General features: G+C 39.6%; 1 protein-coding gene across 2 annotated transcripts in view; it reads right to left on the bottom strand.

Annotated features, from left to right (window-relative positions):
• Positions 1-12,511, bottom strand: part of LOC142618630 (kinesin-like protein KIN-7C, mitochondrial) — a 51,907-nt gene extending 39,396 nt beyond the window's left edge. For both annotated transcript variants that reach the window (XM_075791577.1, XM_075791578.1), the window contains exons 1-6: positions 11,950-12,511; positions 11,731-11,828; positions 10,271-10,360; positions 9,743-9,795; positions 8,037-8,102; positions 7,899-7,952 (exon numbers count right to left, since the gene is read on the bottom strand). In XM_075791577.1, the coding sequence (XP_075647692.1) occupies positions 7,899-7,952; positions 8,037-8,102; positions 9,743-9,795; positions 10,271-10,360; positions 11,731-11,828; positions 11,950-12,245 (657 nt within the window). In that variant the 5' untranslated portion in view covers positions 12,246-12,511. The remainder of the gene's footprint in view (positions 1-7,898; positions 7,953-8,036; positions 8,103-9,742; positions 9,796-10,270; positions 10,361-11,730; positions 11,829-11,949) is intronic.
• Positions 12,512-12,750: the final 239 nt, after the last annotated feature.

The following is a 12,750-nucleotide window of genomic DNA, read 5'->3' as shown; positions in this document are numbered from 1 at the left end:
TTGGCCAACACCTTAGAAATAATCTTGTAGATCCCACCAAGCTAATAAGCCGAAAATCCTTAACCTCTACAGCATCCACCTTTTTGGGAATAAGGGCAAGGAAAGAAGCCTTAAGGCTCTTCTCAAACACAGCGTGAGTATGAAAGATTTGAAACACTGCCATAATTTCTGTCTTCAAAATACACCAGCAAGACTGAAAGAATGCCATAGGAAAACCACCCGGGCCAGGAGCCTTATTACCCTTAAAATCACTAATCACCCCAAACACCTCTTCCTCATCAAATGGCCTATCTAGCCAAAGGGCATCTTCCTCCAAGATAAAAGATAACTCCACATCATCTAATATAGGTCTATGAGCCACATTTTCAACATATACCTGCCTATAAAAACAAGAAATACAATCTGCTATAGCCTCCAAATCTGAAGACAATTCTCCATCCACCATAAGCCTATCAATGGAGTTAAATCTCCTGCAAGAGTTAGCTATACGATGAAAGAATTTAGTATTCCTATCGCCTTCTCTAATACAAAGGACTCTAGACTTTTGCCTCCAATAGATTTCATCCATCAGAGTAACTTTTTCTAACTCACCTCGAACTCTTTCCAATTCCAGCTTTTCCTCCTCCAATAGAACTTGACTTTCCTCAGTCATCTCTAGATCACTAAGATCTTTCCACAATTTTCTCACCCGGTCTTCAACATTTCCAAAAACCTCCACATTCCATCTTTTCAGTCATTTTTCAAGAGTTTTAGTTTATTGGCCAAAACAAAACTCAGAGCTCCTAGGACATTATAAGATTCCCACCAAGATCGCAGCCTCTCCACGAAACCCTTATCCTTAAGCCACATATTCTCAAATCTAAACAGCCTCCTACCTCTCTGAAAGGAACCACCCTCAAGGACAATCGGGAAGTGATCAGATAACAACCTAGATATGCGTCGTTGAGAAATAGTTGGAAACTTATCCTCCCAATCTGCAGAAAACAAAAATCTATCCAGCCTAGCCTTCAAAGCAACTTCACAAGAATTTGACCAAGTGAAAGATCCCCCTTGTAGCGGAATATCAATGAGGCCTTGCTCAAAAATAAAATTGGATAACTCCCGCATAGCAGCAGTAAAAGAAATAGAACCAGAGCGTTTGGAAGGAAGCCTTATTACATTAAGATCACCACCCACACACCATGGAACATTCCACCAACTGCTCAATCCAAATAATTCCTCCCATAAGAACCTTCTGTCTCTCAATGAATTAGGACCATAAACACCAATAAACACCCAAACAAACTGATCTGACACACTTGTAAATTTACAAGAAACCGAAAATCGCCCCACTACCTCCTCCACTTTATTCACAACCCATGTATCCCACATCATTAGCACCCCTCCAGAAGCTCCACAAGAGCCTAAATAAGACCAATCAACATGTTGACCACCCCACAAACTGCGAATCACAGCTCTAGTTATCAACTCCATTTTAGTTTCTTGAAGACAAACAACATCTGTCCCCCATTTCCTAACAAATTTCGAACCTAAAGTCTTTTATCCCGCTCATTCAACCCTCTAACATTCCAAGAAATAATCTTCAAATTCATTGATGAACCACAATAGCCCGCTCCTTACTTGCATTCCTTAATTAAGTTGAACCATACTCAACATTCATAGAGGTCAATAAATTTTTCAACCCCTGCTGACCTTTCTGCCCCAACTTGGCCGGCTTCATTTGATCACCTACTACATGATGTTGTTTATTCTTTTTCCTGGCCTCTATAGCTAACAACAATCCTGTAATTTGCTCCCCAAAACCTTCCAAAGAAGTTCCCACTGATTTTCTAAAAGCCTTAATCCGATTGGTTACCCATTATGATAATTGATTGTTATCAACATTCTCCTTACACCTAAACCCCCTCCCAGAACTATACTCCAACTCCAAGGGAACTTCGGTGGCCAAAGGTACCACAACTAGAGGCTTGCCACTTCTCTCCCAAGTCATCGACCTCTCATCAAATTCCCACATCTCTTCCTCTGGCCCAGTAACAATAGACAAAGAATCTACTAATCCATCACAATCATCTGCCCAGCTAACCATCTAACCTTCATTGATAACAGAATCATTACCTGTTACGGCTTCTACCTCCATGACTGAGCAATCCGACACACTCTCTGGAGATCGATATAGAGACAAAGGAAGCACTATTTGCCGACCATCATGCAATTGTAGCATCCACTTGTTGGAGTTACCCCATGATTTATCCAAATCTCCAACCAATCCCTAATAGTGGGACAAGAGTGATGTACCCCCTTAAAATTAGAAGACTAATGAACCGTAGCCATTACCTCCGAACCCACAGATTCCTCATCCTCATCCTTCGTCGCCACCGGAGATGATGAATTCTGATGCAAGGGATGTGATGGGCTATTTGTCTATGGTTTAGAAATAATGAAAGGGCTGAGTTACTTAGAACAAATTGATAGGTGGATAAGTACCTCTGTAATAACACTTAGTTCCAAATAGCACACAAAGGCTAACAATTCATTCAATTACCAAAACTGATTTACAAAGAGCTTACATTCTCCTACTTATACTAGTTGTTTGGCATTGGCAGCCTCTAAATGGTTGACAAGTGTCTAAATACTATAGGCTAATGCTTAAGAAATCTTCTAACTAACTAAGTAACTAATTAGTTACAAGGGGATTAGGATATATGCATATAGTTGCTTGAAATGCCCTGCATTAGGACTCTCCCTCTTAAGAAGCACTTGACCTCAAGTGCTCTTGGTTGCCACAAGATTTGTATTTATAGGATGACACAATTGCCTTGTATGATGAGTTTGCTTTTGTTGCTGCACACCAATGGCTGCTGCTTCCGCACAGCCAAGTCCCACACAAATGAAACACCAATGTAGATGCGTCTGCATTAAGAGGACTCCCTTTCTTGAAAGCAAACTTGTTCTCAAGTTTGGTTGACTTTTCAATTGTAAAACATTTACACCAAATTGAACATTCAGTGTTTTTGCCTTGCTAATGATCAATCATGCATATTTTGACACTACTAGGCTTTATTCTTCACTGGTGACTTAACCTTCTTCATCTTAACCATTGGCTTGGGGCTTGCCTTCCCTTTCTTTGGTTGCAAGGAGTGTGGATGCACTAACTTGTACATGCTGTGTGTGTTGCACCTTCTGCCCACGATAGCTTCATATGATTTTTCACATCTATGTAAAAGATGGAACCCATTCATGGCTACCTCCTCACAAAGAGCATAAACTTTATGCTGTCTATCATCCTCCAATTCTTGTTTTAGAACTTGCATAACCCTTGTTGCTAATGGAGAGTCATTTGCTTCCTTAACAACAGCATTTGCTCATTCTTCCACATACTGACCATGCACAGATTCTACCATACTTATTATGCATTTAGTCAATTCTTGTCCTCCCTCACCATTCTGTTCTTCAATGGAGCTTTTAGAAACAAGATGTCCAATGTCTTCTAACTCTTTAACCAGAAAGTCTTAATCTTCTATGTATTCAACAACCAAGGCTTCACCCTTTGACAAAACAGGTTGGTTCTTGGCTGGTACCTTGGAAGCCTTACTTGATTTAGCAGCATTTGATCCATTTTCAACCTTCTTGGTGAAGTTGGATGCTGCATCACCAGTATCACCACTTCGAGCACTGATTTTAGAACTGAAAGGAACTGACTGTGCCCCATTGACTTGATGATTCTCAATCGGCACTGCCCTATTGAAAGCTTCTGAAACAGTCAAGCCGTTTTGGAGGAAATGGACATCTTAGATTTGCACTTTGCTATGAAGGGTGTGGCTGTTGTTGTAAGCCAAGAATCGCTCTCTAAGCTTTTGTTTCATCTTCTCCCAAGAATGAATCTTGGTTTTTCCTTTCCTTAATCTTTGAATCTTCAACTACTCCCACCAAGATTTTGCTTGCCTCTCAAATTAGTTGCTGCCAATTTAACTTTCTTGGAAACTAGAATATCATAACAAGCAAAGATCTCTTCAACTTGGCTAAGTCAATCCACAAACTCCTCATAATCCAAGCCGCCATCAAATTCAGGGAATCCAATCTCAAATTTTGATTCCCAATTTTGGTTTGGCATCTTTGGTTGAACCATCACAAGATTGCGGTTATGCCACTCTAGTTTTTGCTTAGGAATATGAACAAAGAACTGCTCATAATCCCCCCCATTTGAAGTTGCACTTCCAACAATATCATGCTGATTGTGTTGTTGTTGCTTCCTATCTCTTCTCAATTGTTCAATCAAGGCTTGTAATTGACTCCTCAACAAATCCACTTCAGCTTCTAAGCCATTTTGAACCCTTCTACACCTTGGTCCATTGGCTACAATATCATCTTCCTCTACTACAAGAACAGCTTGCTTCTTGCCCTGATACCAATTTGATGCAGAGGATGTGATGGGTTGTTTGCCTATGGTTTAGAAACAATGAAATGGCTGAGTTAGAACAAATTGATAGGTGAATAAGTACCTCTGCAAGGACACTTTGTTCTAAATAGCACACAAAGGCTAATAATTCATGCAATTACCAAAACTGATTTACAAAGAGCTTACATTCTCCTACTTATACTAGTTTGGCATTGGCAGCCTCTAGATGGTTGACAAGTGCCTAAATCCTATAGGCTAATGCTTAAGAAATCTTCTAACTAACTAACTAATTAGTTACAAGTGGATTAGGATATAGGCATATAGTTGCTTGAAATACCCTGCATCAAATTCACCACCAAATTCTCCATCGAGTCCCTAGGAGACTGCACCATCGCCTCCGCCGGCTCGAAAAAAGTAGATATTGGCTCTAAGGATATCAATCTCAGCTCGAAGGAAGCCTGGGCCACTTCCGCTGTCAAGATCAACATGGTGGGTGACTGGGTAGGCCAACTCAGACTCAATTGATCACCATAACCACTCTCGCCTGGGACTTCTAGCACTGGTAAGGAAGAATTCGTGCCCAAGGAGACCATTGGAACCATCGCCATCCTCCTTGGTGGCAGAGGTGCAATCATAGTGCTCACAAGGTAAAGCTCATATCACTCATCTTTGAGCTCGGGCCAGAGGAACATGACAACTTATCCCCTTCAGCAACAGTTGGGCCTGTAAGAACTGGGCTAAGTTTGTTTTGGGTATGCCTGGAACAGTCGTCTGCCTCAAAGTTACTTGGGCTTGTCAAAAATGGGCCTGAGTAACTCTTATAATTACCCAACCGAGGTGCATGGGCTTCTGAAGGCCAATGGTCCGTTCCCTTAATAACATTCTGAGCAGATTTGGCCCCACATGCTACCCAATTAACAACTTGCTTATCACACTTATAACGATGCCAAGCTACCCGCCTCTTTCCAAACTCATTTACTTCCACAATCAAACCTTTCCCTAACCAGCGTGACCTCCTAATTTTTCACTCCCTTCTAGAATCAACGTCTTTCAAATTCAAATTATTCAAAGGAAATCTGAATTTATTTTATTCCGGAATTTTTTCCTTAATCTTAGTTGCCCCACTAATACCACGGTCTCTCCCCTCCACACCACCCACGACTATCGAGATGCGTTTTTGGCCGGAACTTTAAAAGCCACCACCTGTGTACAAGATTTGTCTCTCGAAGGCTCCACTGTGTTCTCCACTACTTGATTCTTCTCCTTCTCTCTGATGGAGGGCTGCTGTGAATGCTTCCTTACCTACGCAGGAGCTTTTCCGTTTCAACAAAGGACCAAGAAGGGTGAATCTCTGAAAACTGCTTAGGCTTGTACGGTAAAAATTTTGGACCACCAAACACATAGTGAGAAGGTTCCAATATTCTCCATAATTCAATCCCAAAGGCCCTCCAACCTTGTTGTACCTTGCCTGAAAGAATAATGATAGATCTCATCTTGCCTAATTTGAGCTCTGTCACTGATAAATATTGGCCAAACGAGTTAGAACCTTGTTGCAACATGTAAGCAGTGTCTCCTTCCCTAAGCGTGAAAAAGTGTTTGGGGTTAACCCCAATCACAGTGTGTTCCAAGCTATGCATTAACCAACGTGCTCCATTCTTACCCATAAAAACTGATTGCATGAAATACTTACCCCATTCAAAAATCTTAAGGGAGAAAAAATTCCCTCCTTCCTCAACCACCAACTGAAACAGCTTCGATTCAATAAAAAAACTACAAAATCCACCCATACCGATCCAAGAAAAAAGTAAAACATAAACGAAAACAATATTTCTCACTAATTTGAGGTAGCCGGGCCACTCCTAAAACTCATCTAAACCAACAAAAATTGCAGTACATTAGAATATTATAAGCAATCTAATACCAAACCAAAATAATGGCGACAAAAAGAATGACAACAAACATGAGATCCAGAAGGGAAATTAGATCTTGGATTTTGGGTTAAGATCTTCAATATGTGGATTTAGATCTTAGATTTCTGGGTTTAGAACTTTTAGATTTTCAAATCTCTCTCTCTCTCTCTCTCTCTCTCTCTCTCTCTCTCTCTCTCTCTCTCTCGTGGCAGAAGCCAGTGCAACTGACTTCCGATCCAATGAAAACTGCCACCAATGTTGCCGAAGAACCGACCTCAAGCAGTCTTCAACAGTGCCGGTGAGGGGGGAAACCAACCACTATGGTTCAGGGGAAAAAAAAAAGGCCAATAACCCACCTCGCACTGGCTAATGAACACCCTACTTCCAACCACAAGGGAGTTGGTACGATCTAACAAAGAGAAAGCAGATCTATGGCTAAGAGTGGTTGATGGGTCAGGTAATGGTGCCAATGCAAAACAAAGGGGAGAGAGAGAGAGAGAGCACTAAAGTGCACGAGAAATATGGACTAAATGAGAGAGATAAACATGCTTGAAGCTTTTAGTCAATCAATTTTTTTTCTTTTTTTGTCAACTGCATCATGATCATGTCTAAGACATGTCCATGTCATGTCCCAATTATTAAATCAAAGTTATGTTTTTTTTAACACTCCACAAACATGTAAGCAGCCATCTCTAAGGCATGTTCATGTCCAACAAGAAAACACAACCCATTTTGCCATGTACGTTCTTCTTAGGCTACCAAGAGTCACACTTGACATGGTCAAGTTCTTCCTACCATAGGGGAGTTTGTGCAGACACAAGATATAGGATCCCAATTATGGAATCCTATAAGTATAGACATAAAAAGATGACAGCCCAACTTGTAGCCTTATGGATGGAGCTTACTATTAATTTGTCCTAAAGACCTAAGCCAAACACTTAATGTTTGGGATTTATTTGTGTAATTGGTTGTTTTCTTCTCCCACTTGATTTAGGAGTTCAAATCTTTTCCTACTAGGGTAGTAAAGTTATTTTCTATTCCTACTAGGATAATAAGCTTGGTAATCTGTTCAAGGAACAGAGGGTTAAATTTTGTTCCACAGTTAGATTGATTAATAACAATTCTCAAGGAATTTTTCCAATAGTTTTGTGGTGACTCCAGCCAACCTAAAGTGCCGATTCCCAGGTTATATATCTTTTATGTACCTTCAATTTTGTTGTTACATGCATTTTGGTTTTGTCTTGAGTCAATGTGTTAGGTTCAATTGACTAACCTTAAAAATACACTTTTAGAGATTATCAATGGCATATGATTACCAACTATTGATTGATTAAGGCTCAATTACCCATGATATAAATAAAGGAACATAATTCCTTGTGCCATATTCCCTAAGAAGAATGAACAGCATCTTCAACATGACAGATAAAATGTCATAAAAATGTTTGACTTCTTCTTTCATTTATCAATTCAAATCCTCAACTTTGAAGGCTCTACAGCACTTGAATCTCTTTCAATGAAGAATCTTTACAAACATAGCTATAAGAACATTTAAAAAGTCACAAAATTCTTATTAAATGGGAGTTAAGGCTGACCTCATTGTAAATTTCGAGATACGATACTCGGAGAAGAAACTCACGTCCAGGTGTCTGAAATATAATGATCAGGGTTTTTTAAAGAAGCAAATAGATAATATCATTTCATATTAACCTTACTACAAACTAATGCATTACCTCTTGTATAATTCCGAAGACATCCTTCACTGCCAATGGAATAATTCCAGGTGACTTTTGCTCCCCCTAAATACAAAAAGAAATGTACAAGTTTGTACTTTATACTTGCAAGCACTAAGAAATAGTAAAACTTTAAATTACATTTGAATGATCTTGGTGACAATACTCTTAAAGATCTCTATCCTGAGCTCTATGTGTGTTCAGCGGTTAAGGATGCTTGTATCTCCGAAGTTTTGTGGAATCCAGAAGGGGGTACTATTAGAGTATGGAATTTAAGGTTTTATAGAGCTTTTGAAGATTGGGAGTTGGCTGCTTCTTTTTCTCTACTTCAGCTTATCCAAACTCGTATTCCTCGAGGTAATAGGAGAGATACTCTTTTCTAGCGGCCTAAAGGGGATGGTAAGTTTGACACTCGGTCTTACTACCATGCGATTCGGGATGCTTCGACTTCTTTGTTTCCTTGGAAGGGTGTTTAGAAACCAAAGATTCCTAAGCGCGTGGCTTTCTTTCTGTGGACCGCTGCTCATGGTCGGACCCTCACCTTGGATAATCTTATGCTTAAGGGTCGCCCCTTGGCTAATAGGTGTTGTATGTGTTGCTGTGATGGAGAGTCGGTTAACCACCTTCTTCTTCATTGTCCTGTTACCCATTCCCTATGGACTTTTATGCTTGAGGCCTTTGGTATTCTTTGGGTTATGCCAGGATTGGTGGCGGGCTTGTTATCTTGTTGGCATTAGTGGCTTGGGAAGCATAACTCGGACATTTGGAACTTGGTTCCGAGGTGCTTAATGTGGGTTGTGTGGTTGGAACGAAATTGTCGATCCTTTGAGGACAAAGAGAAGATGTTGGATGAGTTAAAGCTTTTATGTCATCGTAGCCTTTTGAACTGGTCTCAGTGTTAGGGTTTTACTAATTGCTCATCTCTCTCTGTGTTTTTGTCCTCCCTTAGTTTAGTTTCCTGACTTCCCTCTGTTTGTTGTGTTGTTTGTTCCTTTTTTGTTTTTTCTAGTTGTTCATCATCATGAACTCATTGTATTCCTCTTTTTTCTATCATTTATAAAAGTTTTCTGATTACCTATCAAAAAAAATCATCTAGGCACATATGCCTAAACAAAATTGGAAGAAGGATATGTACAAAGAACAAAATTCCTATCACAAAGATCAAAGGAACTCATTTCTACTTTTATTAATAGTTTTCAAGATCATGATCTTTGCTTAATATTGAGGGAATATTTAGTAGCACTAAAGTAAGGGTGCATCTTGAAAACTCTTGAGGAAGAATAACCTGTAGTGCTACCTAAATGATTGTAGTCAGACAATACTAATTAATTTATCAAAGAAACTTTTTAATTTTACCTTTGTCAAGTGTACTTTATCAAATTTCTTGCAATCACCAATGGATCATGCTTGATACTTAGGGCAATATAGAATTTGATGGAAATTCTCTTCTTTTTTTTAATAAATAAGGATTTGATGGAAAGTAAAGGGTTAGTTTGGAGGAAAACGGTTGTCCAACTAAGCAAGCTACGCAAAACATGGAAACACTGACTTCATACGTGAGTGGATATCAATATGTCAATCTAAGGGCAACCATAGTTTGCAGGACATACAATCAAGAAACATCTGGCTCTCATGAAGCTCACGAAAACAGGCCAATGAACATGTTGGGACCAGACACAACAGATGAGAGACACTCAATAACTTACATGCATAGTGTGAGTCTTGCCACTACTAGTAACACCATAGGCAAACACTGTACCTGTGTAAAAAGAGCACAATTATCAGCCAACCACCAAGTACATCATGAAATATACAAAATTTTCAAAGTAAACTCATTTACTTCTTAAAATATGAAACAAAATGTTACTGTGATTCAATATAACCCAACCTACAATACAGCATTGGCTAAAAATCATAACTCTTTCTAAGGAAGTTAGGCAACAATGGGACCAAAATTTAGTTCCCCAACAATGATAATTGATCCTATTTCTGCAGAAACGTCCGATATTAAATATATGGGTCCTGCCAACCACTAGCTCAAAGTAGAAACAACTCTGATATCTAGCAGCAAAAAAAAAAAAAAAAACACGCAGAAAATCTAATGCTGTGCAAATTTAACATATAGAAGCTGTAGTTCTATATGTATCCCATTCCAGGTAATGATAACTTTCCAAAGACATGCATAACAGACTTCACAGTACATTCTTTTAAATTCGATGACATCAAGTACTTACCATTAATCCCTTGCATTACACCACCAACAACTTGCTGAGCAGCAACATCGTAAACATGGCGTGTTGTTGTTGCTGGACCAAACACCCTATCTGCAGCACGCAGAAAATAAATTTCCAAAAAATGAATACAGAAACCACTAACTAACTCTAAGCACTTTTAAAGTAAGCAAGCAATATATAGCAAACCTTACAAAACAAGTTTTCTTAGAAATATGGCATTTACCAAATAATACACTCTTCTTCTTCTCTTTTTTTATTTTTGATAGGTAATAAAAATTATATTCAATAAAACTGCTAGATGCAAATTAGCATCAGCAAATCAGAAGAACAAAAAGGAAGGGAAAGCAAAAACATAAAAGACATAAATTACAAAGAAAGAGAGCTGAGGAAAAGAGGAAGAGAGTCACTAGATGTGAGCCTCCAAGCCCTAGCCCAATCAAAAAGGGAACCATAAAAGAGAGCAAGCAATTGGTCCTCGAATCTATCCAAATCCTCAAACGTCCGCCGATTGCGTTCCTTCCAAATGCACCACATCAAACACAATGGAACTAAGTTCCAGATGTAAGAAGAATGCTTCCCCAACCAATTCCACCAACTAAAAAGAAAATCTGACACCGTACATGAGGGAACTCAAGAAATCCCAAAAATCCTAAAGACAAAACACCCCAGCCGATGAGCCTTTCCATAATGTAACAACAAATGATCTACTGTCTCACCACATCAACGACACATAATGCACCAGTCGACAAAGTCAAAACCTCTAAACCGCAAGTTATCTCCTGTGAGGATCCTATCCCAAGCAGCTGTCCAGACAAAGAAAGAGACACGACGGGATGCCTCAACCTTCCAAATGTCTTTCCAAGGAAAAACAGTAGAAGAAGAACCATGTAACCTATGATAATATGAACGGATTGTAAAATCCCCATTTTTTGTAACCAAAGCAGCATATAACTTGGAAACAGACACGTAGTTCCAACATTCAAAAGGCAGGAACAAGTGCAATGCAACATACATACATACATATATGTGTCTGCGCGATTGGTCACTGAACTTTGGGTCAGGTTCTATTTTAGTCCTAAAAAATTTGTAAAGGCACAAAGTTAGTAACTAACACTGTAACCTTATATGGAGTATTTTGAAAAGTATGCAAAGTAGACGTGGGTGTTTTGCAGGAGTGGATGCAAATGCACATACCCTAATAACAAAGGGTCGTGTGATTTTGTTGAATTTTGCCACATAAGCAAGAATTATAACAGTAAAGCTACCAAAAGACTAATTTGGTGCCTTAATAATATTTTGAGGACTAAATTGAACTTTTCAAATTTCAAGACTAAACCTATAACCCCAAATTTAATTACCAAAATGTGTTTGTGCCTATTAACACTTTTCAAACTTAGACATTAATTAGAGAGACAAAGTGACAGAGAGAGAAATAATAAATGGTTATTTATGGTACTGACCATAACCATAAGTAATGGATGAATTGTACTCGTTCCGCACTGTATAATCCCCGTCTGCGTACCAAGCTATCTCGTCCCCTTTGTTAATCTCCCTAGCACTGTTCAGAACCAAAAATTTACAAAACTAAGCTCCCTGGCTGTCACCTAGCAACTCGGTAACAGACCAATCAAGAGAAAAGTAAAAAAAAAAAAAGGTTGCAGTAATGTAATGTAAACTACCTGAGGGGTCGAAACCTGACTGTAACGGTGACATTCTCCTTGGACTTGTTTACATCGATGGGGCGTTCGAGTGTGGGAGTGGGCGGGCTCGGACTCGGGTTTGGATTACTAGCCAAGGTCGCCGGAGAAACCGAGAGCTTGGAAGGCGGCCGAGACGAGGTGGAGGGAGCGACGGGTCGTGCTGCGGTGGGCTTAGTATAAGGAGGCGGTGGCGCCGGGGATTTCCGGGAGCGGAAGGGGGAGATGGAGGAGGTGGATCTCTGGGACCTGGTGGTGGAGCTAGAGGCGGCGGACATTGGAACTGTAGAGAGCGAGAGTGTGAGGGAGTATAAGAAAGTAGTGAAGATCAGAAGAGTCACATGCCGGCCAAGGAAATGCTGCTTGGGACAGTGAAGGCAGGCAGGCAGGCAGCAGCAGCCGTAGCTAAGTAGTGACTAGTGGCTCCCTCCAAAACCAATGCGAGCGGCCTCTAATTTACTATTGGTGCTTTGAATTTTGTCTCCTCTCTCTCTCTCTCTCTCTCTCTCTCTCTCATTTGCGTCCTTTTTTGTTTTTTTCAATTGGGGTGGAATCTCGGATGTGACCATGCCTTTCTTTTTTTTTTTCCTGGTTGGAATTTGAAATTTTGGGTCCCACATTTTGTGTACGGACTTCTTTTTTTTCTTTTTTAAACTAGCAATAATAAGTTTACAAATATAGCTGCAATTAAAAAATAAAATTTAAAAGTTTAAATATAAACCAAATAAAATTGAGGAATCTATTTCGGACTAAGTTTAGGTATAAAATTTGTTATAATTTAAT

The sequence above is a fragment of the Castanea sativa genome, chromosome 12, assembly GCF_040712315.1.
Source record: "Castanea sativa cultivar Marrone di Chiusa Pesio chromosome 12, ASM4071231v1".
Classification (NCBI taxonomy): domain Eukaryota; kingdom Viridiplantae; phylum Streptophyta; class Magnoliopsida; order Fagales; family Fagaceae; genus Castanea; species Castanea sativa.
Note: the sequence above shows the minus strand (reverse complement) of the source record. Positions and strands in the feature narration are given on the sequence as shown.